This window comes from Aplidium turbinatum, chromosome 5 (genome assembly GCF_918807975.1).
Source record: "Aplidium turbinatum chromosome 5, kaAplTurb1.1, whole genome shotgun sequence".
NCBI lineage: Eukaryota > Metazoa > Chordata > Ascidiacea > Aplousobranchia > Polyclinidae > Aplidium > Aplidium turbinatum.
Genome location: NC_137476.1, coordinates 32,339,818 through 32,367,565, shown reverse-complemented (window position 1 = coordinate 32,367,565; position 27,748 = coordinate 32,339,818). Strand labels below are relative to the sequence as shown.

At 37.4% G+C, this 27,748-nt stretch overlaps 3 protein-coding genes and 1 pseudogene across 3 annotated transcripts; 3 read left to right on the top strand and 1 right to left on the bottom strand.

The window, feature by feature from the left end:
• Positions 1 to 4,038: 4,038 nt before the first annotated feature.
• LOC145771139 (uncharacterized) lies at positions 4,039 to 5,145 on the top strand. Its single transcript, XM_082582877.1, has one exon. The coding sequence runs from the start codon at positions 4,039 to 4,041 to the stop codon at positions 5,143 to 5,145; it is 1,107 nt and encodes a 368-aa protein (XP_082439003.1).
• An 86-nt stretch (positions 5,146 to 5,231) lies between these two features.
• Positions 5,232 to 5,966, top strand: LOC145771138 (uncharacterized). Its single transcript, XM_082582876.1, has one exon. The coding sequence runs from the start codon at positions 5,232 to 5,234 to the stop codon at positions 5,964 to 5,966; it is 735 nt and encodes a 244-aa protein (XP_082439002.1).
• Positions 5,967 to 8,559: 2,593 nt separating this feature from the next.
• Positions 8,560 to 9,901, top strand: LOC145771137 (techylectin-5B pseudogene; annotated as a pseudogene).
• An 11,546-nt stretch (positions 9,902 to 21,447) lies between these two features.
• LOC145771136 (ryncolin-2-like) lies at positions 21,448 to 27,520 on the bottom strand. The gene is made up of 7 exons (XM_082582875.1): positions 27,475 to 27,520; positions 26,784 to 26,885; positions 26,260 to 26,381; positions 25,858 to 25,954; positions 25,228 to 25,324; positions 24,663 to 24,730; positions 21,448 to 21,695 (listed from the first exon to the last, which is right to left on the bottom strand). The coding sequence occupies exons 1-7, from the start codon at positions 27,518 to 27,520 to the stop codon at positions 21,448 to 21,450; spliced, it is 780 nt and encodes a 259-aa protein (XP_082439001.1).
• Between the last annotated feature and the right edge of the window lie 228 nt (positions 27,521 to 27,748).

The following is a 27,748-nucleotide window of genomic DNA, read 5'->3' as shown; positions in this document are numbered from 1 at the left end:
CTGGATGAGTGCTAGAAGTGTCACAATTGGACGGTAGCTTCTTATAACATGTTCTGATTGGTTGGCGGTAATAATAATAATGTTATGGTTTTATTTATTGTCGCTCTACAACAGCTAAGGTCTTTTAGCGACAGGGCTCATTTTTAATTTGTATCAGGTTTACGATGTTATCACATTATTACCCGACTCATTCTCACTGCGCTATGCAGGATAGAACACAATCGGTACCGTTTTTAAAGTCTTCGGTTTGACCCGACCTGGAATCGATCTCAGATCTACCAGCACCAGAGCCGAAGGCGAAACCACTCGGCCACTGAGCTGGTGATTGGTTGGCGGTTGCATTGTAGTCATTCGCAGTGGCAGAATTTCGACTTGTTAAAGTGGCTACCCTGAGTACAGGTGAGTGTTCCGGCGGGTCAATTGCCCTCTCGATTATAATTGTGATGAATTTTGTAACTTGGCTGGCTGAATTAAGCAACGTTGAATTTGCGTTCTTTCACTGTTCTACGTCACGTGGCCCGCCTGATGACCAATACGTTTAATCTCTGATTGTCGCCTTTGCCACGTGCCTGGAGCCGTGGTTTCTGGAGACTATTTGCCATTGTGTTGAGTTTCATTTCATTATCGAAATAGCAAGCTAGAGAAATGCCAATGTGTACCACGAATTTAAGTTATCGTTGTTAATGCCATTATAAGTTTATACAAAATCAGGTTTTTATCCCAACTCGCTAACTCAATAAATCAAAAAACAACAAGAAACAATTGCAAGTATGGTAGAGGCAGACATAGAAGGGATTGTAGGAAGGCAGTAAGCACCTACTCTTGTAACCCAAAATAAAAACCTGATTTACCTTTCGACAACTGAAGTAAAGAAGTTATAAAGTATCTGAATAACGAAAATTGACAGAATTAAAAGAACAAGAACTAACTTAAAGACTAACAAATTTAAACTTCAATCAAGGAAGACTTCAGAAGGGGTGGTCAGCACTTCCCTGTAACGAAAGGACTTTAATAAACTTTGATTGTGCTGTAAACTGGAACTTTACTGTAGCCTAATTGTGTATAATAATTTGTTTAAAATACTGTATTGTTTGTCAAGAGGCTTGCGTCACCGTAACTCAGCGAGCGGTAAGTCCCTAATTAATGTTGGTTACGCTGTCCATTACGTTACGTGTGTCGCTATTACTGTGTGTAGGCTATAGTATACAGTAGTGTAATTTCTTAAATTTGATAAATGGAAGGTGACGGTGGCCATCCGGTGTCTCGTACGTTTCCCGCTGGCAGTGGGACGGGGGGCGCTGCGTCTGGGGGTGGTGAGGCGGACTACCAAGGCGTTGGGCAGGTGTATCCTCAGGGGGTTCATGGAAGCCTTACCCATGCTGATTCCAGTGCAGAAGCTGTGCTCAGGGACGTCAGACATAAAAAAGAGAGGTGCTGCAGAGGGTTGGAGAATTTAGGAGAGGTCTCCTCATGGTACAGGATGAAGCGTCGTTAGAGCGGGCCTTGGTTGATATGGCGGAGTTAGAGGGAAACTTTGGAGAACTCTTAGAACTTGCGAATAAACTGAAGGATAGCACTATGATATCTGAAGCTACAGAACAGGTTAGGTCAGAGATTGAGGAATTGAGACTGACTATAAAACAGAAGCAAATCTCCAGGGTAGATACAAAATTAGGTACAATAAAAGGAAAATAAACCGCCAGTGCCTCGAGTAGTCGCTCGCGCCATTCAAAAGAAGAAGAGATTGAAATCCGGCTCGAAATGGAGAAGTTGCGGTGGGAAAAACAGATGCGGGTGAACAAAGCCAAAGCAGAGGAAGCCAGAGCCAAAGCCAAAGCCGAAGCAGAGGAAGCCGAAACCAGAGCCGAAATTGAAATGCAGATCAAGGCAGCCGAACTGAGAGCAAGGCAAAGTAAGCTTGAATTGTTTTCACAATGTGGATCGGACCAAGGGTCGGAGCGCGGGCAACGACGGCCTACGGCCAGTAGTCTCGGAGTCACCGACTTCATCCCTACAGCGATGGAAAAGGGCCAGAGGTGGGACGCTGACATTATCAATCCGCCTGGGAGATCCCATGACACTCATGGGGCCGCTAGTCGCTAGCATAGATGCCCAACCTAAACAGAGCAAGGCTAAACAGGAGAATTTAATGGAACCGCAACATAGAGAAACTCCCCTAAGAAAGCTCTTTCCAGGGAACGCCCTCACAAACAAGTATAGAACGTGGACTAAAGATAATTTTTTGACAAAACCGCCCGGAGAGACCCATGGGGCCGCTGAAAGAGAACCTCATTATGATCAACGTGATTTTTATAGAGAGAAGGTTGTGAAACCGTCACAAACATGCCTCCTGTAAGGAAAGATCTTAAAAGTGAGAGATGTAACTTACCACTAGTTAAAGATGATGGCCGTGAAACTCGACATGTTATGACACCCCCACCAGGGCTTAATGCAAACAGAGGTGCTGAGGATCAACAAAACTGGTTCTATAAATATCATAATTGTCGCACTTTCTATGACAGGGCCGCATTGATCAACTGTGACGGCAACAACATGCCATTTATATTTTTTTAAAACCGTATCGAATCACTAATGGAGAGTTGCCCATTTGAGGGAAATCGGCTGAATTTGCTACAGGCAGCCTGCGTACGTAGCGCCGCGCAAACCATTTCAAACTTAGCATCGGATACTTCTGGTTGGAGCGAAAAGGAAAGGATCGATATGTCGCTGGATCGCTTGTCACAGCGCTTTGGCGTTAGAGGCGGATTTCTCGCGGAGCCGGAGATTCGGCGGATACGGCATGGCAATAAATTATCTGGGATGTCATTATCCTCAATAAAGGAATTCAAAGACGAGCTGGCTCAGTGTACCCTCTTCGCTAGGGCGTATAACCAGCGTCATCAGCTAGGACGTTTTGTACTAGACTTGGCAGGTCGATTACCTGGATATGCGAAGAAAGACTTTTTGTACTATCTGAAAGAGCAATATGGTAGCACCGAGGAACCAAGCTTCCAAAGCCTAATGGATTTCGTAAATTGCGAAGAGACGTGTCGCTCTACGGACTTCGCCATACGCTTAATGGAGGAAGTCGTTGCTAGAAAAAATACAAAACGGTCGGCGAGTGATAATCACATTATGCGTATTGGTCAAACCTCAGCACAGCCTGTCAGAAATGTCACCCAAGGTAGCAGTCGTGGGTCTGGCTCTAGTTCTGGGAGCCGAGAAGAAACGTTTGGTAGCCGCTCTTTTGAGGGTACGAGGAAGGACAATAGTCTACTCTGTACCTATTGTGAGAGTAGGAATAAGCAAGAGCGTCACAGACTACCCAATTGTCCTGAGTTCCTAAACTTGACGCCGCCGCGACGCCGGGATGTCATCGCCACGACTGGTCGTTGTCTAAACTGCCTACGTCTAGGACACGAAGCAAAAAACTGCACCCAATCATGTAATTGTAGGAGCTGCGGCGAACATTTTCGATTTAAGCACTATTATCTACTGCACGACGCCTATGTGAATCCTCAAGGAACATCGGGCAATGGCAATGGTTTTAGAACGGCACCTGCCGTCACTAATCATAGTGTAAGCATCGATCATAAGAGGGCAGTGTTTAATCGTGTCACGGCTGCGCGGGTCATAAACCTATCTAATCGAGAGACCACTCTGGTTTACTGTCAACACGACTCAGGCTCTCAGCTCACATTTGTTTCAAGCCGATTGGTTAAAGAATTGTATCTAAAAGCCGCGGATAATGTCTCTTTCCGCATGGATACTCTAGCAGGCAAACAAGAAATACACTCTGATCTGGTTAAATTTAATATCCAATCCTTAGTTACTGACGAACTGTATGGTGATGTGGAAGCAGTGGCAAATGCACCTTGGAGTGACCATGTCGAAACATTGCCGCAAAATCAAGACTTAAATGTTTTTTCACATTTCGGTAATGTCGAATTCATTTCGTTACCTAACAAAACGTCGGTCGATATTCTAATATAGAATGACCATGCTTACTTGATGCGAGTACTAGAAGAACGTATTGGCATGACTCGGGAAGAGCCCCATGCTATTTTAACCCCACTAGGCTGGCTGGCTAGTGGAGGTCGAGGTTCTATGATCTCTGGTGATTCTAAAGTACGTCGTGTTGCCATTAATGGTAACGTCGCTGAGGAGTCACTTAGTCTTGACAGTTTTGATGCGCAGGAGATTGAAATCAGTCGTTTAAAACATGTAATAAAGGATTTAACCCTAACAGATGAAACGATAGAACTGTCCCGCAATGATGTCTTAGCACAAAAATTTGTTGAGACGCAAATGAAAGTTGAAGATGGGAGATTTGAAATGCCCATACCGTTAAAAACCGACTTTGAATTACCGGATAACCACTCTTTGGCTCTTGACCGTGTTCTGAGCTTACGACGAAAGGCTTTAAAGCAATCTGATGTTCGAACATTCTTAGTAGACACGATGACTGAAATGCAGTCCAGTGAGTACATTGAGCCAGTAAAAGACGACGACTCATCGGCATGTGTGTGGTACTTACCATATTTTGTGACATCCCAAGCAAAAAAACGAGTGGTATATGACGGCAAATCTGAGTTTAAGGGTAGGTGTGTTAATGATGTGATTTTGTCGGGCCTAGACATATTAAACCCTTTAACACAAGTTCTGGCTCGCTTTAGATTGGGAAAGTTTGGCCTAATGGCAGACCTAACCAAGTGCTTCTTCCAGATTCAATTACCAATGGAACAACGCGACTTGTTCCGTTTGCTATTGTTTGAGAATAATGATATCGAAAAGGGCAAAGTAATTCCGTTTAGATTTTGTGTACACCCTTGGGGAAATAAAAGCAGTCCATACGTCGCCTGTTTAGCCATTCAAAAAATGATTGAACAAAACCCCACTGGAGCCAGTGACCTGACCCTGAGTACCATTCGAAAAAATATGTATATGGACGATCTGATATTCTCTGGAAATAGCCTTGATGAGGTCAGTGAGATTGCTAAAGAAGCCATTGACTTGTTCGATAGCCGAGGCTTTAGTTTGGTGAAATGGAGTGCCAACAAAGGGGCGTTGGATGTTTTGTCGAACTTTAAAAAGAAGAAGCCAAAAGAAAGCATGGGAATTGTTATTTACCTGCCTTGCGAGTAGAGAAATCCATGTGGAACTTGTGACGTCACTATCTTACAGTGAATTTGTTTTAGCATTTACCAGATTTGTAGACTTGCGTACGTAACATGTACTCAGATAACGGGACCACATTTCAAGCGGCAGCTAAAAGACTACCAGAAATTTTTGAGTCTTCTGAAATTCAAACTTCTTTGCGAAAAAAGGGAATTAACTGGGAGTTCATTCCTCCGTATGCCCCGGCCCAGGGAGGGGCCTGGGAAGCAATGGTCAAGCAATTCAAAATTGCCTTTTCCCACGTTATTGGGAACTCATCACGGAAACCCAACTTTGTTGAACTTCTTACATTTACGGGTAGTGCCACAAGAATAGTCAACGAAAGACCTTTAGTCCCTGTCTGTGATGACCCTAAGGATTCTACTGTTATCACCCCAGCCGCACTCCTTAACCCATTCTTGAGCCCATTTTCATCAGTAGGAAATCCTCATAACCGAGATGAGTTACGGAGAGACTATAGGTATAACCTGGCTCTATCTCACAGTTTTTGGGAGAAATGGATCTCTTTCTATTTACCTTTCCTGCAGGGTAGAAAAAAGTGGGCCAGTTTGGGGGAAAACCTACAGCCTGGCCAATTAGTTGTGGTTGGTTCTCCAGAAGATATAACTAAGAGAGGGAGGTACCGTCTGGGGAGAGTCCATGAGATCATCCCCCAAATTAGGAAAGGAAAACCGATTGTCAGGCGCGTCAGGGTGGCAGTTTCAGTGGTGGATGAGACATCGGGTGAGGTCAAAGTGGATCTGGTCCTAAGGGATATATCGTGCGTTGCTCCTGTGGGGAATGCTTGACTGCGTTCTGGACTCGGCCCCGCCTTGGTCTGTTGTTAGCGGGTGTCGTGGAGGCATCTGTACCACCCTTGCCTTTTATTTAAATTTGTAGTGTATTGTAAATATGTACCGCGCAAAATGTGTCATCCGCAGGGCCCCAATATGCGTAACTCAACAACATGTCCTAGTAACGTATGCTCTACAGCGATCTCAGTGATTTGCGTCATCATAAGTAGCTAGTTAGTTACTGTGTAATGCATTTGATTTGTTTGCTTTTGTGTGTTTCATGCAAATGATGTAATCGTTAATCGTGTAAGTATTCACCAGGCCATTGTGGCCAGGGTATCCCAATGCTTTGCACTGCTATAAAAGGATAGTCACCGTTTCTGTGTAGCTTTGATGTACATACTTTCTGTGTATTGCATTTCGGGAATCGACCCTTCTACTTCAACTTTTTATTTAATTATGTGCCATAATTAGGGGCCGCAATGTTCCGGCGGGTCAATTGCCCTCTCGATTATAATTGTGATGAATTTTGTAACTTGGCTGGATGAATTAAGCAACGTTGAATTTGCGTTCTTTCACTGTTCTACGTCACGTGGCCCGCCTGATGACCAATACGTTTAATCTCTGATTGTCGCCTTTACCGCGTGCCTGTTCAGCTCAGTTCAGTTTATTTTTTGTTTTGTTGGCGAAAAAGAAAGACACAAAAAGCAAAAACACAAAAACACAATAAACACAAATAATTCGCACAACAAGGATGGTAGCGAAAGACCAAAAGGTCACCAAAGTCAGCTGCCACCCAAACATTTAAACAAAAGACCCAAAATTAAGAACATTAACACACATATAGAATATAGCACAATAGGACCAGCACTTTACATAATACATTAACAATGGAATAACACAGGGCAACATAAAAAACTGTGTAGAGAAATAAGCGGATGATACGTTTCAGGAGTGATCATTGTACAAATTCTTCAATAAACATTTATATTTAAATTTAAAAACATTATAAGACTTTTCTTTTATTTCTTTTGGTACTTGATTCCATAGTTTCACTCCATTAAAACATAGCATCTTCTTACCAGAGTTTGACGTTTTATAAGGCAAATATAAATCATTTTTTTGGTTCTGACGGGTTTTATGATGGTGAATTTCGTTTACAAAAATAAAGCAGCTAGCAAAGGCACTGGGCAGCATTTTGTGCACATGTTTGTACATAAATTTTGCAGTTTCTAATTTAATAATATCGTCAATTCTGAGCACATTAAATTGGTGATAAAGAACAGTTGTATTTGTTGACCTCGGCAAAAATAAGCAGGATCGAATGAACTTGTTTTGTAACACTTGTAGTGGAGCAAGCAATGTAGAGTTTGCTCTTCCCCAATTTATAATCGAGTATTGGATCTTGGATTGAAACAAAGCATAATATAAAGTTTGTAATATTGTTAAAGGGGCAATGTATCTCAGCTTAAATGCTATGCCGCAGACCTTTGCAAGCTGCTTTCTAAGATTAATAATATGACTATCCAATGTCAATCGCTCATCCAAAGTTACACCTAGATAGTTTATACATTTCTTCCTTTCGATGGATTGGCCACTGATGGACAGACTAAAATTTTCTGCTGCACTTTTTTTGTTGCAGAGGATCATATAAGTAGTTTTACTATAATTTAATGAAAGTTTATTGGATTTCATCCACACATCAATTTTTCCTATTTCTCTATTGACATTTTTTTGGAGAGATGACAGGCATTTATCTGACATATGAAAGTTTGAGTCATCAGCAAAAAGTGTAGTTGAAAAAGAAGATGCATTTGGAAGATCATTCACATAAAGAAGAAAAAACAAGGGACCAAGGATTGACCCCTGTGGGACACCACATTTAACAACATTGAAATTAGAATTCTTAGCGTTAATTTTTGTACTTTGCATTCTATTTGTTAGATAAGATGTTAAAGCCTGGAGCTGTGGTTTCTGGAGACTATTTGCCATTGTGTTGAGTTTCATTTCATTATTGAAATAGCAAGCTAGAGAAATGCCAATGTGTACCACGGATTTAAGTGATCGTTGTTAAAGCCATTATAAGTTTATACAAAATCAGGTTTTTATCCCAACTCGCTGACTCAATAAATCAAAAAACAACAAGAAACAATTGCAAGTATGGTTGAGGCAGACAGAGAAGGGATTGTAGGAAGGCAGTAAGCACCTACTCTTGTAACCAGTGAGTATTTAATTTTTCATTACATATTGTTTGTTCAATGTATAGCCCAGCTGTTTCAAATGAAATCAATGAAAAAAATAAAAAATAAATAAAAATAATTATTAAATAAACATATTGCGATCTGTTTTGAAAATCTGGCATTAAGGTTTACCAAATAATTACCAACCAAACAATCGCTAACAAATTTTATGCATCGAACAATTCAATTAAGTTTCGTTTAGGCGCCTATAAGTTAGTTGAGTTTGTGGACCGGCTGCTGGTGTACGTATTGTTTCTATGCTCTACCATTTCAACGCAATTGAAACGTATCTTGTGATACATGTTTTTTTTTTCATTATATAACCCAACTATTAACGATTTATCCGACGATAAATATTTCTCAGCACAATGACTGTAGGAGACGCCACATCCAATTATCGATTGAATATTGGAAGTTATAATGGAACAGCAGGTAGGTTAGGGGTTGTTTGAACTAATCGTTTTGAACAGAAACAAGTTTTCATTTGACAAAAGTTGGATTGTATCTAAATTAAACCCAAATAACTACAAGGACCGTTTTTTAGCAAATCATTCATTTGTCTTTGAACAATCGAATAAAATCACATTATCCATTCCATCTTCGGAAACGAAGGACGGACATCAACATCACATATAGAGGGTGCAGATGTTTTCATTAATTATTTGAAAATTTTTCTTCTACTTTAGAAAGGGTGTAAGCCTAGCTACTTTCATAAAATAAATTTTTAAAATTTAGATCTTGGCGCCACCTTAAAAAAATGTCTTTCGATTTCAAATTTTTTTTTACTAAGATCTATTTTGCTTACTATCAAATGAAGTGGTAGCTTACCTATCTACAATAATTACGAACTGAGCATCTAGTTCATCACAAGCCGCATCAGCTATGATACAAACATACACACTATCAAACGTAATACACTTGATAAATGTAGAAAATGAATATTTTCGAAAGGAGCTTATTGTCCTAAACATATGTCATTTCAGCTAATCAGGGGATTATTATAAAAATTATTAAGTAAACACAAAACGATTGCGTGAATAATTAAGCAAAGTATATAAAACAATCCATCCAACTTTCAAGCTTAATCTATTTCTAAAATTTGAAACTTTATTAACCCTATCTCAATACGAGGTGTTTTCGTAGCACGGAAAGCACGTCACGGGCTGTCTTAGCCCCGTGCCAATTAATCGTTAAAAGTCATTTGTCCATATTTACGATGGAATGCTTATGGAAAAAACGCTTTTTGGTCACAGACCGGGTACTATTAAAATTGCATACAATACACAATCAGTATTTACAAAAATGATGTTAAAAACGAAATTTAATCTCTCTCAATAATAATTCAAATATTTTCAAACAGGTTATAGCAGTTGAAGTCTTTTAAGCATGAACTGAATATTTACTGATAAGTCAAGTTGTTTGCGTAAGAAAAGTCATTTTATTCTTGTTATTGAAGGTGATTCATTGGCCTACCACAATAATCAGCCATTCACCACAAAAGACAACGATAATGACGCGTTGACGAGCAGCAATTGTGCTGTGAATTATCGTCGTGGTGCGTGGTGGTTTCATTCTTGCTTAACTTCAAACTTGAATGGAGAATACATCGATGGAGGGCGTACGAGTAATCATAAAGGAATCAATTGGCGTCGTTGGAAGGGAAGCAGCTATTCGATGAAAAAGGCAGAAATGAAGATCCAGCGGATTTGATTCAGTTTAAAGAACAACTTTGTTAGTCTCCTCAAACCTGTGGAAAAAATGGATTTAAAATTTTCTTTTAGCGTTTTTCTAATTTTAGACTTTGTGATCCATCTGGCGCAAAAAGCATTTTTGGTGGAGCGCAAACGGCTTTAAAATCATCAACGACGCCGTACCGCAGGGTCATTGATATGCATATTATCATTGTAACATTAATTAACGATCGACTTTGCATTACTATCACGCAACATTGCATTACCATCATACAACGATATATTTTCTACATCAAAGTTGTGGAAACCTTGATCCACTAAAATATCTCTTGCAAATATAGTTTGGGTCATTCGGCTATTTAAGCCGCGACAGTTTTGATTTTCGCTTCAAAAACAATCGAGTTTTGTCTTTTTATAGAGTTGATGAATGTGGATTCAATGCAGCCATTTTTCCTGCTGATTGGCAGTCCAGGGAGGTAGCCTAATTGGCTTACCTCCCTGGACTGAATGAATGGAAAGCTTGAGGTGGCTGCATGAACATTTATCGCGATGAACATATGACGTCACAATATTTTCTGACAAAGTGTGGCCCCCGGTTCATCCGGTTATAAGTATTTAGCTGGACAGTGTGGCTAGTTGGCACACCCTTGTTTTATACCACTCGCTGTCAAATCAATCAGCAGTTTAAGTACATTATGAATTATGATATACTGTAAGCACGGCCTTTAGAGTTTGATAAACCTTTAAGTAAGATAAGAAGGCTACACTCTATATCCACAAGCAAAAGAGAGCATACTTCATTACCATTATTGGCTACTTCATTAAGTTCTCCAAAATTCTGAATCCAACTTTGGTTGCATTGTGCTTATGCCTAAATAAAACATAATCTATAACAGTAATTCAGGTGAATTCATTTAATTCGTGTCAATTCATGCAAAAGGAATGGCTTGTGTAACGTTTAGTGAAAATTGATGTTTTAATATAAAATCGTTGTTACTTTAAACGTGGACTGTATGTCACTGCATGAAAACAGTCGTATTCAAAGCCTTTTAAAAATTGCGTAACCCATTGGTTTAAATACTGAGGAACAATTGGTTGTATATATTTGCTGAAATTTCTTTTGGAGTATATAAACAGTTGCATGCAATAACGCAATTTTGCTGTTTTCTGGTTGAGCAGTTAGCTGGTAGGTTTTACTTAAAGAAGCATCGCAATTACAAAAAATTAGGCCTAACAGGACTAGATACTATAGTTTGTTGAGAGAGAGCAGTGGAAGTATCTTGATTGCTATCAAGGACATTTGATTGGGTTAAACTGCTTAGCCCTATTATTTATAACGGATGTATTAGTAGCTTCTTGCATAAAATTAGATTTTGCTTGGGTTTTGAAATATCAGTTAAAGTGTTATATTCTAATAGTAAGGATCAAGTATCTTAAAAGCTTTGGTTAAAACTGTCAGCACAATTTCGTGATATGATGCGGACATGTTGTTTGATTTAAGTGCTGTTATTCTGAAATATAGTCAACCCGAACAGCCACTTATTCTTTTTCAAGTATTAACCAAATTGAGTTCAAGTGTTGTCTAAGCTTGTGTTGATAAAGATCGTGATAACATCAACTGGTTGTCGAGTTTTGTTGCGGTAAAAAATTAGAAAATTGCACCTATTTTTAAGGAATGTTTTGGTAAAATGTTGCATTTGTGCACGAGCATTTCAAGCCGCAGTAGCCACTTTGTTCATTTGGTTTATCCGCGTACACTTTTAATGTATCTGAACGTTTTGCGTTGAAAAACGACTGGAAAAATATTTGATTGGAACATTTCTGCGATTGCTATTAAGTCTTGCATAGCTCAAGCAGATGATCCTAGTGTAATTTTCCCAACTTGATTTTGTAAAATTCAAAACAAAACATTTTTTTCGTTGCTTTTCGTTTGTGCACAATTCTTACAAATGTTGCAGTTAAAAAATGCAAAAAAAGTTACATTATAAAACTCATGAACATAACTCAAAATAAGTGTAGTTTGTTTATAGGAAACTGTTTGAAGGTATAAAAAATTAAAACAAGTTGCTAAAATCTACCCTAGATATTGATGTACAGGGCCGGATTAAGGCGGAGGCTGATAGAGTAACAGCTCCAAGTCCTAAACATAGGCTCATCGATAAAAATTACTAAGAGGAACTGACGTGATATCAGATTAATTAAGGGATGTGAGGATTTGTTAAGTCATTAAGACCCCGATCGAACAAAAATGGAAGATGCCATAGTCGAGTTTCACCTTTGTTTGTGACCATCAGTGCTGGATATCCATTATCCATGTGTCTTAAGAGGGAATCGAACTTCTAACTTGATGGGAATTGTGGACTTTACCGACCTGAGTGGGAATCTCACCTACGTGATATTATACTACAAGAAAAACTAATGGACTGAGAGCCCTGGAAATCCAGAAATTTTAAATCCGTTTTTTTTTTTTAATCCTGATTCAGGAATTTATTTTATTTAACCCTTAGATGGTTGGGCTCCTGAATTCTTGCTCAGTTTGGGGAGGGGCTGTCGATTCTTCTTATGCTTTAGGAGTGATATCTTTATTATTTTTTAAGGCACGGTTTCAAAATTTGGGATTCACTTTTTAAAATTATTCATGCTGAGCATATCCGAAAATTAAAACTATGTGAATTTTAGAACTGCTCATATACGCTGAAATGTTGAGGTGACTTATGACTGTAATTGTAGCGTGCATTTACACATTATTTTTTGGTAAAGTAATGAAGAACATGCATTGCAATGTTGTGATTAAATTTTTTTTATATAATTTTACATACAGCCAATTCCCTTCACGCTGTGAAACAGTTAGGAGGGCCAAATTAGTTACTTTCATCCAGCTGGTGGGAAAACTTTGAACAATAGAATATGAAATAATTCAGAGGATGTGCTGAGAAATGCCTTATATCTCTCAATTTATAACCTTTATTCGCTCAAAATTTCAGCTCAATAGAGGTGAATAAAAGTTAGGAAAAGTCAAGAAATCTCGTAGTTGCAGCCTCAGTGGTTTTAGAGATACAACTGTTGATACAAAAAAGTTGAATTGACAGCCCCCCCCAACCTTCAAAGGGTTAAATGGCGGGATTTCAAACATTTGTTTATAAACGAGACAATTTTGCTTTATTTGAGGGTTTATTTTCATTTCGGAAAAGGCTTTACCGGCAAGTTATGTACTGTGTTGTAATGTGGCAAATGAGGTGTGCACTTGAGCAACGCATTTCAATGTATTGCAATGTGGCAAATAACCCAATACTGAGGTCCGCCCCGATATCTTAACTGGTTAGCGAGTGACTTCGTGAACGAAAAAGCTTCAAAACCAAGTGGCAACTCTCGGGGTGTGCGCTTGAGCAACGCATGTTAAGGACTGCTCTCCATTCAGCGGCATCTAATGGATGGAATAATGCCGCGGAAACAACACTTCAACAATCGGTAATCTTCACTCTGTCAATCTCGGTTTGTTTTTTTGTCATATCCAGGCTTACACCTGGTGGTTGAAGATTTAAATTAAGTGGACGGGAAAGCAAGGAAGCTAATCTACATGTCCACCTTCAAGCATGCCTTTTAAGTGTTCTGCTAAAGACACAGGCTCATGCTCATGAGCGATGTCGAACCGTCGCTCTTTTGATTGCCGTTCCAGTGCTCTCACCACTTGGCTATGCAGCCGACTTCAATCCCAGTAACCGGCCCTGCGTCAAAAGCCTCTAGAACAGTGGTTCCCAACCTTTTTGTCTTGGTGACCCCCTTTAAAAATTTTCGTAGATACTGCGACCCCCACTTATGTTCTTTCGTAAATGCATTATGCAAGTATACTATTAACAATTAATACAACAAAAGGCAGCACTAAAAATGTTTAACTTTCGCCGCACTTGCATCCCCGAGAACCAGCTTTACCGTTATTAACAAGCATGGCTTCACAAGTGTGTCCCCAATAGTGTGAGGTTTCTTTCCTTTGGCAATTTCCAGTGCGACTTCATAGGACGCCTGAATTACAGCCACATTTGCCTGATGAAAGTTTCCAGTAGCGTCAAGCCGTTGCCGCTTGAGACCAGCTTCATGGAGTTTAAAGAATGCTGCATCCTTTTTAGCATGTTGAGGGTGTTTGGTTTCTAAATGGCGTTTCAATTTTGATGGTTTCAGCGCTAAGATGATTCGGACTGTAGGACCTACGGTCACGCTTATTACATCACAGTGGACGCATACTGATGCAATAATGTTGTGCTACAAGCAATCCGAATGAAATGGCCAGCGGACCGGTACCTCGTCCTATTTACATTCACTTTTGTTGTTGCATGAGCATTGAGCAACAGCTTCGCGACCCCCTATAAAATGCTCTGCCACCCCCTTGGGGGTCGCGACCCCCAGATTGGGAACCACTGCTCTAGAAGTATACGAAACTACAATCAGCTATCAAGGCTTTGTCAGTCCGAGGATAAAGATTCAAAACCAACCAAGCAAATAGACTACAGTCTTATCAAAAGAGCATAGATGGAGTGTCGAATCGAAAGTGAACCATTGAAGACAAAGACATAAAAGCGAACCAAAATCAAACGCCTCTCGATTCATGGCCGCTTTTAAGCGCAGTTATTTACTTGTAATCTTGTAATTTCAAATCGACTTCTAACGTCAAAGTCTTAAACTGAACCACACCCACTCCAGTGAGATTTATTCAGCTGACGTGACGCAGAGTTACTTGCGGAATGAGGTTGAAAAAATGCATTAAGCTGGATAATGTCTAAACGGGACTTGGAGCGAACCGTAGTCTATGTTAGCGCGCTTGCTAAACCTCAAACTGGAATGAAGTAAATGTGTTAACACGATTTAAACCTAAACCGGTGGAAAACCGCTAAAATATTTTTTAAAGCTGATGCATAGTTGAACCGTTATCAACTGTAATTAGACTTTTTAGCATAAAGTTTGTAAAAATGGTTTCCACTGCACAAGTCCCCGCACGACTAGTCACAACGAAATTACAATGTTGTAATATGACTTATTAATTGTTGGTTAACTTTGTTTTAAGCATTCCCAACGCGTCGTCAATGCACAGTAGCCTATGCACAATTGACTTAGTAGACCTAATGGACAGTTGTTATCAATTAAAGTACGGGCTGTGTAGCTAAATACAAAACCCTTTTAATAGTTTAATCCGGTGATTCTCATACTGTACGTCGCAACGCCCTTGTGCGTCGTTTCAAATTTTATGTGGCGTCCAATATTATTAACTGATATTAAAGAAAAAATAGAAGAGCTGTGTTAAATGACGTCACTTTGAAACAATTTGACGATTTAGATCAGGGGTGGGGAACCTTTTTAGTATTGCGGGCCACATAAAATGAGAAATAACACAGGCGGGCCACTCAAAATTTCGAAATTTTATTTACAGATAAAAAATGCAACGAAGACAGTTAATAGACAATGATTTATTTCACTTTCACAGCTAGTGGGATGGCTGAAGGTTTTTATTTTTGGTGAGTCATGTGATGTCTGCTGACACGGAAGATGTTGCAACTCTTAATTGTAACTCAACTCTTAATTGCAACTCTTAATCTTCTATGATGGATTAACTAGTCATAGAAGCCCATTCGCAATATACCGAGAATGCAGAGCCTACTCTTTTTTGAGCTGTTGTTTCAATATATTTTGGGTAAAGAAATTTTGACGCGGGCCACATGGAACAGTCACGCGGGCCGCATTCGGCCCGCGGGCCGCAGGTTCCCCACCCCTGATTTAGATGCAGGAATAATATTTCCTTCTTTTCCTTAACCCTTTGAGGACCATAAACTTTTGAGACATGTTTTATTGAAATATTGATGATTTTTACTACAAGTTTATCACTTTAAAGAGGTATTTGAAAAAAAATTAAAATTTTTTTGTTTCAAATAGAAGTTACGCTGTGGTACATATGTGTACCATTGGTCCTTAAGGGTAATGTGTTTAGTATCATTGCTAGCATGGTTTTACACAGTGGCGGCTGGTGATGTTTGTGAGCAGTGGGGCTGCAATGAATGGTTGGAGGGGGGGGGGGCGAAGTCTGCCGCTGAATTCGCCGAAGGCGAACGACTTCGCGGAGGGTCTGGGGGATCTCCTCCCAGAAAAATTTGAAATATCACATTAAACTTGGTGCGTTCTGAGCATGTTTTTACCCCAAATTTTGAAAAAATGCATTCAAACTTTGTTGAAAAGTTGATATTTCTAAGCTGTATTTTAAAAAACCTAATAGTATTGCTTTGGAGACAAACTTTACTGGTATTGAGCTTAGTCTTGACTAGCCTATAGCCGTTGCATGCAAGGTTCAAGTGATTTTGAGATGCCCTAGGCTGGACTAGCACTTCCTATAACCTGTTGAATACCCTAACTCTGCAGCTAACACTTCTACATTCATGGATCTTCGCTACTCTGCGAAATAAAAACTAGCTTCAAAAAGTCTGTAAAGTTATTCGGTTAGGTGGGGCTGTTTTCAGAGGCTCACACGGCGACGACGACGAAAATCATAATTGCTTGTACAGTAGGCTTATTGACATAATTCGCGCCAAATTATAGAAATTTTTCAACCGGAATTAATGCTATCAGTTAAATTTATCTTTGCATGTAGCTCTAAATTACATTCCTAAAATATTACGTGTTATTTATATTAAAATTTCACAACAACAGTCTTAATTTTAAAGTTTTTCCCACATCACTATATCCCTCCATTAGACTAATAGAATTTACCCTTCAGGACCTTTGGTACATATGTGCACCATAAAAGTTTAGCATTGTCTAGCAACATGTTTTTTAATTTTTTTATGGTTTTACGGATGGGATAAGTCAGATTAATCACTAAACATTGATGTAGAATAAAAATTATATATTTTTTTTATTTTTTACTTGTCTTGTTGATCTTTCAAAGTTTACCGCTTCAAACTCTGACCAATTCACCAAACAAAAACCAGTTAAAGCAAAGCTAAAACAAAATACAATTTCCAATTTTTTTTTATTTATAAATAGATTATCTATTTAAGAAACGATTAGAGACAAATACTTTTTGATAACTACAAGAAAATGATTAGAAATCGTGGAAAAAGTTCATGGTACACATATGTACCAACGGTCCTCAAAGGGTTAATAGGTGGCAGATAAGCAACATGCACGACTATTGAATGTGCGTTGCATTTTGCAGATCATAGAAGTTTGTTGTTTTTTTGAACGATGATGTTGCTTTTCTTGAGCATTTTGTTATAGAATATTCACCTGCCAGCTGTTTAAAAAGCAGCAGAATTAAAAAAATTCAACATTTAACAACAAGCTACGCTCAATAGTAGCTACTCTTTAAAGTTTCCCTGGCTAAAACAGTGCTCAAAATACTTTCTTTGTTGTCTAATTTATGCCAAGTAAGATTTTCTGTCGTGGTTGTGATTGAAACGAAATGTCGATTAAAATTGTATCTCAAAAGATTATGTGAGTAGCAGTCTCGGAACTTGTAATAAGATCGATCTGATCAATTTTATTACAGCTAAGGAATCTTGCACATCATATCCCTTCAGTGTGCTTTGCTGTTGCAAAGTAACACTTGTTAATACATGAGTTTGAAAAAGTTCATTTTTAATGCGTCACCAGACCAAAAATATTTTCGAGTGTATCGCAAGGAAAAATTGAAAACCACTGGAATTGCCATCATGTTTATTGCTCAAACAATAGTATTCCAAAGCAGATAAAAAAAGCTCTTAAGCTAAATTAAATTTCAAATGAAGAGATGAAAAAGTATTATACTATTTCCTTTTGATTGTGCTACGTACAACGAACAGAATTAATTGTGGGGCTCAAATCATAATTTTAATATCATTGTAAGCGTATCCGTTGTCTTTGATGTTGGTACTATTGGTTGGCTACGCTACCTCTTCGTATAAAAAACACATAACACGATCACTGGCAAGCTTGGCGATTGTCAAATATACAAAAGCATGATTAGTTTGTAGTTTTCCCAAGAACAAGATAAAATTGTTGCATTGTATCCCAGAAGTTTTAACTTCAATTGTTGCATCACATCCGTTGAAGTTCCATTTTTGTCTTCTTCATTGAATATCTTTTTCCTTTCCATTCATACCAAATCAGTCCCTTCCAAGCCTTGCACGCCCGCCATTGACATATTGACTATTTAGGTTAGAATTAGACCAATCTCCATACCAGCATGTTCCAAGAAAATCCACAGCACAATTTCTTCTATGTACGTCATGATAATTATCTTTCGTTGTAAATGCTTGGTTATTGAGAGCACTAAACGCATCACTTTAAGTGAAAATGTTAATAATAATAATCATAGGTGTTGGAAATGAATTAATAAAATGAGGTTGTTTGTCATAAAAAAGTTAGTTGATATTGTGAGTTGTTTGCAATAATTGGTGTGCATCCTTTTTTAACAAGTGAAAATGCTTCAAACGCAAACGTAACGTAATTTTTTGGCACTAATAAGTCTTCTTTTACTTCGACAATACCTCGTTGACCTGATTTATTTTGGTTGAGTTTTATATTCATTATATTCAAGGCATTGTAAATCATTTGCTTTCTCCACTTGTTATCACTAACTCATACGAAAAATTTATTTTCGTACACATCAAACAGCAAGCCCAGTAACCACTTTTTGTACTATACTTCAGCGTTTCGTAACGTTTTTTGACTGTAGCACCTCTATAAACAGTCCTGGACAGTCCGGCAGCCAACCTTAGTGATGTTAATATTATTGTAGTTGATATGCAACTACAACAATAGGCCATTTGTTGCTTTTATGAAGTTGATTTATTGTGGAAATGTGGCTATGCTGCCACGGTTTTGTCACTTCTCATCACCTTTCTAGCACCTTCTCAATCGATTCCAGCACTTAGATGTGCCAGAGGTGCCAGTACTCCCAGTTGAAAAACGGTGCTATAGCAATACCAGTAATCCACCTAGAGTGCTCAAACAACCGTTTCCAAGAATAAACTCACAAACCAGTTTTATTCACCCGACTCTAAATCACAGTACACTTCGATAATTTGTGTCTTGACGAAGATGGTAGGCTACAGATCTCATTTTTAACATGTTCCTGCTGTGCAACATCATTGCAGTCATTCTGCTGAAGTGGATTCTTTTCTAGAGTAAGATGAATAGAATAGACAATTAAAAATATTCAAAAAGGAAAAAGCTAGTGAGTCTTAGTTATTCTTTCAGTACATGACTAGAACAAAAACGTTTCAGAAAATTGTTTGAAACAGCTAGTTCAAATAGAAACGTCACTTCTTTGTTTATGAACGATTGTCTAAATGGAATGTATACTACTGTTTGTATATTTTTCAAACTGAAGTCGCTTAGTTGGTATGAATTTATGACTGTAGGATTTCGCTTACAGAGTGTTAGTGCAAAATTTATTATAACTATTCATTCAAACTTTCAAAAATTGTCATTCTGTTTTCCAGGTCAAGCAATTTGTTCCGCAGCCTCTCAACTTCAGCACTGCTTTTATCAGCTTGTTCCTTTTCACCTTCAATAAATGACTTCTATTTGACTATTCCATGTCAGTCTGGCTCTCTAAAGTTAAATCGCAATCGATGACGAGTTAAAGAAATCTAATTGGTTTAATGAAAGGTAAACTCATAATCATACCCGAGTACCAACTGGAATAAACATCAATAAGACTGTTCGATTCTTCATAGCTACTAAATATCTGATGAAACAAGTTTCTGGATCTCTTATAATACAAATTCAGTCGTAACATTAACAAAAAATGTTATTAAATGTTATTAATAAATATATACAATTACAGGTTATCCCGGCAAAGGAACGGAACTCGCCACCCTACTCTCAGTGCTAAAAGCTTGGTATGATAAGAGCCTTACCTTTTCATTTCCCGAGACTTCGTAACTGAGTGTGGGAATACCTTTACGTTACACATTACCCTTTGCAAAAAACAAAACACTGATCCACCATTTACCATAAACTTTCTCAAATGGCCTTAATTTATAAAGCTCAACGAAAGCTACAGCATTACCATTGAACATAAAAGGGACAGTGAAGATAGATCAACCAGCATATGGGTTATCTGCTTAAATGTTTTTTGTTTTTTCATCTGCAAAGCGTGCAAATAAAATTTTTCATTGACCCAGATTTACTAAATTACAAACAAAAACCATGAGTTAGAAAAACCACAAGAAATTCAGTATTTTTGTCCGCCAAACTGCACTTCTCGCCATGTGTTGTTCAACAACACACCCTGGGGGTCGAACTACCGTTGCTTGATTTTGACGTTTCATCGTTTGAAGAGTTGTGTTTTACTGAGCTCTGCGGACAAACAATAATCGTTGAGGCCAATACGTTTTTGCAATGAAATTTAGGTTTACATCCTGTATATCAAGATAAAACATTTTTTTACACAACCTATTACTCCTTGCTATATCTTCTGACTTCTCGTATAAACCTAACTAATAGCTTACATCTACATCAAGACATCTTTTGTGAACTCGTTTTTGGAAAGATCTGAAAATTAAATAAAAAAAGACCAATGTGCAATGTGAAGTAAATATATTTTTATTTCATTTTTTTCATCTAGACGTTGGTTTCTTTTGCAGTGATGCCACAAAAACAATTCCATTTTTTGTGCAGATATTTTTTACGCTCACAACATCTTCTGTCAAGATTTTCCAGATTTTATTTATATCTAACAACAAAGCTAAACTGCGATGTGTGTGGCTTGAACTGAAATACTGAACATATCACGATCATAATGTCTGTCTTCCAATTTATACACATAACTTAATATGCTTATTCTGAACATGTTTACATGCGAAAGTGATTGCTCGCTTGACAATTTTACAATGTTAGTTTGAATAATTATAATCGTTTAGTTTTTTTGACGATCGTTGGAACACTGGCCCTTTGATCACAGAGCAAGCAAAGAAAGCACGTGATAAAAGAGTAACTAATATTAAAGTTGTAAAATTACTTTGTGATAAACAAATATGATAAGTCACATGAACCTCACACTGAAGACCAATCTTTTATATTTGTGATGTGTTTTATTATGACTTGTCACAGACTAATGATTTCATAGACTAATGATTGTGTGGCAAAAGCTCTATAATATACTTTGTTTTATCAGTTTGGTGGGATACTTTCTGTTTTTTAATCGTGTAATATATTTTATAAATACAGTTTTCTGTGATGGAAAAACGAAGTACCAAAACTCTTAAAAGTACATAAAAACATGGAAGCTTCGTTGTCAAATATATACAGAAAAGACAGGCTACAAATGTTGACAGCAATTAAGTTACAAATGTTGACAGCAAGTAGGCTACAAATGTTGACATGAATTAGGTTACAAATGTTGACAGCAAGTACGCTACAAATATTGACAGCAAGTAGGCTACAAATGTTGACAGCAAGCAGGCTACAAATGTTGATAGCAAGTAGGCTACAAGTCTTGACAGCAATATGTTTCTAAACCAAATCAACAATAGAACCAAATTTATTTCGTATCTTTTGTTTGTGAATTTACTGAAAATGAAGTTTTTTATTGAAGCATCAAATTAATTGAATCTTCATTTCTGCCTTTTTCATCGAATAGCTGTCTCCCTTCCAATGACGCCAACTGATTCCTTTATGACCACTCGTACGCCCTCCATCGATGTATTCTCCATTCAAGTTTGAAAATATGCAAGAACGAAACCACCACCCACTAGGAAAAATCAAAGCACAATTGCTTCCATTGCTGTCATTATCGTTGTCCTTTGTGCTGAATGGCTGATTATTGTGGTAGATCAATGAATCACCTTCGATAATAAGAATAAAAATCGTTAATTTGAAATCAAAATGAAATTATTTTTAATTTTTAGTAATTAATTATTAAATAAAAATTAATTTTTGTTTTATCACATAGCTGCCTTTTTTCCAATGATACCAATAGATTCTTTTCCAAGCACTTGTACGCCCTCCGTCGACGTATTTACTTTTAAGTTTGAATGATAGCAAGACTAAAACCACAACGGTTCATGATACTTCACAGCAGAATTGCTTGCCCACACAGAAATTGTTGATTATTATTTTCGCCATTTATTGATTTATCTTTAATTTTAGAAATTAAAATCTTTTAAAATCAGAATAAATTTTAGCTTGAACACACGAAGTGATGAATTGCTGTAACATTTGTTAACCCTATTCGGACTGACGGGTGCACGGGCTCCGTCCATATCTAAAATTTTCACCGATTACATAAAAGCTACTGGCTCAAATCAACTAAAGTTTTATGAGTTTTCCTAAAAATTATTCATCTTTGGTTTAGTAATGAAATGACATTTTTGTGTAATATAGTTTTTTAGCTGTCAACAGTTTTCGATACCCTACTCTCAAAATTGTCTGCAAAACTAGCAAAACATTAATCAGTGTGAAATTGAATAGAGAGGCTTGACTTGTTGCATTCCACAGACGTTTAAAGATTTTTCTAACGTTTGGTTACCGTCTGCAAGAAATTGTCTAAAAATGATATTTTAACGTTATTTTTTTTACTATCTTTCCAAGGTGACAAATGGAGTTTTAACATCACAGTCTTTGAAAAAGAATGGCATTATTTTGTGACAACACGCCCCGTGCTGGGGCGTGTTGTCACAACTTTTTTTTACAAAAATTTGATTTTCTTGAAATCTTTTTGCGGTTAAAAAGTTTAACTAGTGGCAAAAGGAAGTGTAAGTGGACAGCGTACGAATCATATAACCAAATCACTTGCATTGTATATAGCAAAAGCACAAATCGAAAAACCCCAAACCTGTGACAACACGCCCCGGTTTGCCTTATTTGACAGATATTATGATTACAGCACGAAGAGTGTTGCGAGAGAATCTAGGGCGACTGGTGTCAGTAGGGTTCATCATTTGCAAGTCAACAGTAAACTTCCAGCGCAGAAGATTCTACTAACCTCTTCCAAATACAAGAAGCAACTGATGAAAATGATAGTTGATGATTTTATCCAGGATAAGAAGTTTCATGAGGACAACACACAACATCATAAGTTAGTGGTACCAGGAGCAGATCCGGTGCCAATCGAAATCAGCAAAGGTGGAGTTGTCATCTCACGGGCAGTTCTGTCAACTTCACACGAAGAAGCAGATAACATCATTGTCCAACAGGTCTTGAGATGTGCTGCGCAAAATGAGGAAAGCAAAATCTGTTGTTGCTGATGACACTGACGTCTTTGTACTGTTAGTCTGTTGCTGCATTATTATCACATGGCAAATCTCAAGAATGTTGTATTGATGGAGTCCCCCATCAAAGGAAGGGCGGTGCTTGATATAGGAAAAAACTGTTCAGAAGCATTATCAGATAGTCGAAGGAATACTCCCGGCACATGCACTTTCTGGCTGTGACACCGTCGTCTCCTATTTCAAAATTGGAAAGGCTACTGCACTCAAAACACTTCGATCGGGGTACTCACATAACTTGTTGGGTGCACCAGGGCATTCTGTTATTCAACAGGCTACCTCCTTCATTTCCGCGTGCTATGGACAAACAGACTGTAGTACGATGTCAGAGACAAGGTTAAAAGTATGGCTGTCACAAACATGCAAAGGGTTATCAACACCGAAATTGTAACCTTGCCACCAACAACTGAGGCATTCAAAGAGAATGTTAAAAGAGCTCACTATCAGGCTTTGGTATGGTAGTCACTGGTAGTCGCAAAATCCACCCGAGTTGGACCCAATGGAACATGGTTGGGTAAAGGATGATCAAAACAAGTCCCTTCGACAAGTCACCCTACCTGATGAAGTCGAACTAGCCCCACAGATGGTACTACGTCTAATAAAATGTGGATGCCACAGTACTACTCCATGCAGTTCACGTGCCTGTAGTTGCAACTTTGCAAACATGAAATGCACAATATTTTGCGCCTGCTATAATAATCAGGGTTGCTGTAACCAGACATTATAGCTGGTTGCATGTCTTTGTGATGCACATGGGCAACACAATGCACAACAGTGTAGATTATTTGGCAAAGTAGTAGGCCTAGCCATGTTTAATTATGAATTGTGTAATACGCTTTTGGTAGTTTCTGTGAGAATTCAGATTTACAATTAAAGAACATTTGTTATAATATAACACCTGTGGTCGTTTTCCTTTTCATATTTTCTTCCAAGATTGAATAGTGTATAGAAGATATTTTAGTGTTACGGCGGCCATCTTGAAAATTACCATTATGTAATACAATATTAATATAATACTTAGTTCTAATGGAAAGCTTGACCCCTACAACCTAGATATAGAGACAGAAATCACATTCCTAATACGAATGAGTAGGGAGTTATGGTCATTTATAGGTAATGGCGGCCATCTTGGACGCCATCTTGGAAATTACCATTATTTAATACGATATTAACGTAATACTTAGTTATAATGGATAGCTTGACCCCTACAACCTAGGTATACAGACAAAAACCACCTTCCTAAAGTGAATGGTCATTTATAGGTAATGGCGGCCATCCTGGACGCCATCTTGAATTTCTCAAATTGCTCAAAGGTGACAACATGTCATCAAGTAGTTTCTGTAAATAGAGACCCTCGGCTACCAAAATCAACCGTAAAAAAGAATTAATACAACGATGCAAGGTCAATTATCTCTGCCCCCGTACTAATATGTCTGAGAACAACAATTGTATGGTTTTCGTTTGATGAATGTTTTTAAATGGTTGTGATCATATTCTTCATCAAGCAAAAGATGTACACTTCTACTCAAATGCAGAGCAACTCACCTGCAGTTCCACTATAACTTCCGATATTCAACCGATAGTTTGTGCTTGCGTCCCCCACAGTTATAGTGCTAATTTAAAAAGTAATAAAAGTTTCACAGTATAATTCTACTATTAAAAATTTAACCATGCAATAATAAAATTTAGTTTTGCTTGAAATCGCAAATTATATGTTTCCAGTTCTTCGACATTATCATACCAGATGTAATGGCCTACGAGAAGCAGCAACAATTGTAAACGAGTTCAAGTGATGTGCGCCACATAACTACATTTTGGAATTTTACGTTTCAAAGGATACTAGCATTTCATCAAATGTAGTTATTCGATAGAATAACGAACTGAGGCATTTTGTAAAACAAATATTCCATTTAAAGTTATACAGAATAGCTGCCAACATTGTAATATTTAAAACTAGGTTTTTGACAAGTAAACTGAGTTAAAACAGTCGAAGACATAAATTAGTGATGGTTGTCACATGTGGATCAAATGCAACAGAGGTTGGCTATATCAGACAATTAAAAATTGTCTAATAAAAATTATAAGACAACTAAAAAAATCAAATATTCACCTATATTCAGCATAAGCAGTGTTTCCTTCCCAGTCTTCAAGATCAATGCGAAATTTATATGAACCAGAACTGATGATGGTATGGAGATTATCCAAGCCTAATGAAAGAAAAAAGCAAGAAAAAAATGCGCTGTAGATTTATTTATCTTGATGCTGGAATTTAGATTTAAAGTACAGGTAAACCGTTTCTAGAAAGTCTGTGTATCACCATGAATTTACATACTTCATTATCTGGGACCTAACTTAAATGCTTGAGTGGGTATGCAAGCTTTGAGAATTGTAATGTTTATTCATTTTTGTTCACGTTGGCATTATCATGATCATTGAATAATTGGAAAATGACTAATAAGTGGAAGTGATTAATCAATCTGGACTACTCCGTGTACGATGTAAGTCAATTAGTCGATTAGTGCTTCAAGTACTACAATTTGTCGTTTTCTACATTAGAAGTTTTAGTCCAGAATTTGTGTGAACTTGGTTGAGAATTGTTCTTTGACACATTTTCCTTCATTAAGATGTAATACAATATTTGTTGAGAACAATTTCAATTGGTGAAGTTCAAATTTATAACTTGAATAATTGAAAAAGTAAAGACAAAAGTTTTAGCATCTAAACCTCATTTTTTCCTTACCAAGCCAAAACTCTCCATACTTGTTTCCAAATCCTGCTTGATATGTCAACCAATCCAAGTTAAAGTTTACTTTTCCAGAATTTCGTCTTTGAAACACCTAAGATAAGCAGATTAATTTTTGTACTTTATTAACAAGATGTTTATGCTAGCTTATGCATACATGAAAATGTTTTTTTAAACCCAATATCGATCGACTAAAAATTGATGAATAATTTCAAAGAAGCGTTGCAAAATATGCAAACAACGGTTATGCGTATGATAAATATGTCTCAAATTTGCAGTCTTGAAAAGTAATTTTTGAATTGGTGAGGTGACAAATGATATATTAGTCTTATTCAAACTTGTAATCCCTTCATTTTCACAAATAGCCTGAACATTAACTAACGTTGATAATTCCCTTACCAGCCAACTCCCCTCTCCAGACTCCAAATCGCAGTACACTACAATAAACTTTCCTCTTGTCAAAATCGTATAAACTCCATTGGTTGTATGACCTTGCTTAGCAACATCATTACAGTCTTTTTCTACAATTATTTTTTTAAATAAGTAAACCCAGAAAATAAATCAGTTGTTGTAGAATACGGTTTTGCGGTTGTTTAAAACAGCAGTTATAGCACCAATGTTGTATGTGCGTACATTTTAAAGAAATACTTGAGCGATTACAAGGGTTTTATTTTTTAAATTGTAGCTTACAAAAAATAATATTCAAAGCAAGTAGCATCATACGTTTAGTATTATTATTTTACTTTCAATATTAAGCATGAAGATGAATCAATTTTTTTAGAAAAATTTTTGAAAAAAATTCTTAAAAAATTCGTGAGGAATCGATGGAAAAAATTTCCCTAAAGATTGACATGTGAAATATAAGATGTGATATTTAAATGGGAAAAATATAAACGTTTTAAAAAATTTCAAACAAAGCGTACTTTCCAATTTATTTTCCAGTGCTTGTAGTTTATTCTGAAGCCTCTCTAAGGCAGCATTGGTGTTATCGGCTTGTCCTTTTTCGCCTTTTAAACCTCGGTCACCTGCAAAAAAATAAAAGCTTACAGATAGATTGTTCATATCCATTTAATAAAAGTTGAGTCTTTAAACGCATCAGATCATATTTTGTCCTGAGCATTGTGATGGGATTTTGATGATTGGTGTGATGGGAAAACTACAACGTAATGGGAACGTTGTCGCTAATATCTATGAAAGAAGCTTTATTTCGTTACTGGTTAAAATGAGTACAAAAATATGTACAAATGAAAACGCATTCATGATATTTATTGTTGAGCACATGCGTTTGTAACTCAGATTAAATTCAACTGAGATAACGAATTTACTTTAGCTTATTCACAAAAATGTGAATAAGATACAGCAGAACTTCAAAATAAGATTAACTATTGACTAGAACAAGAGAGGAGAAACATACATACATGTGGGTACATGATGTTTTCAGTGTTGAACAACGTTATCGTGATTTATACCACAGACAAAAAATCATTAAGTCCCTTCAGTTGGTTAAATAAAAACAGAATACAAATCTTTAGTTCCTTGCAAACCCTTTGCACCCCTCTTGCCAGGAGGTCCAGGTAAACCCTTTTCACTGACGTCATCACCATCTGGACCAACCCCACAAGAACACGTCACTTCGCGAGAAGTGACAGCAATCGGCCATAAAATGGCAAAATGCTCATCACGAATAAAATTACTACTTTGCTCATCTTTTTTTTCGATTGTTGCAATAACAAAAACACTAAATTTTTTAGGTTGCTATACCTGATTTAAAATGAAAATAATTAAATATTGCAAAGACTTTACTCAATATAAACTCCATGATATCAGTCTTGATATTTCCAAGATAAAATTAAATAATCCTGAATATATTCAAAACAGTTTTCTAAAA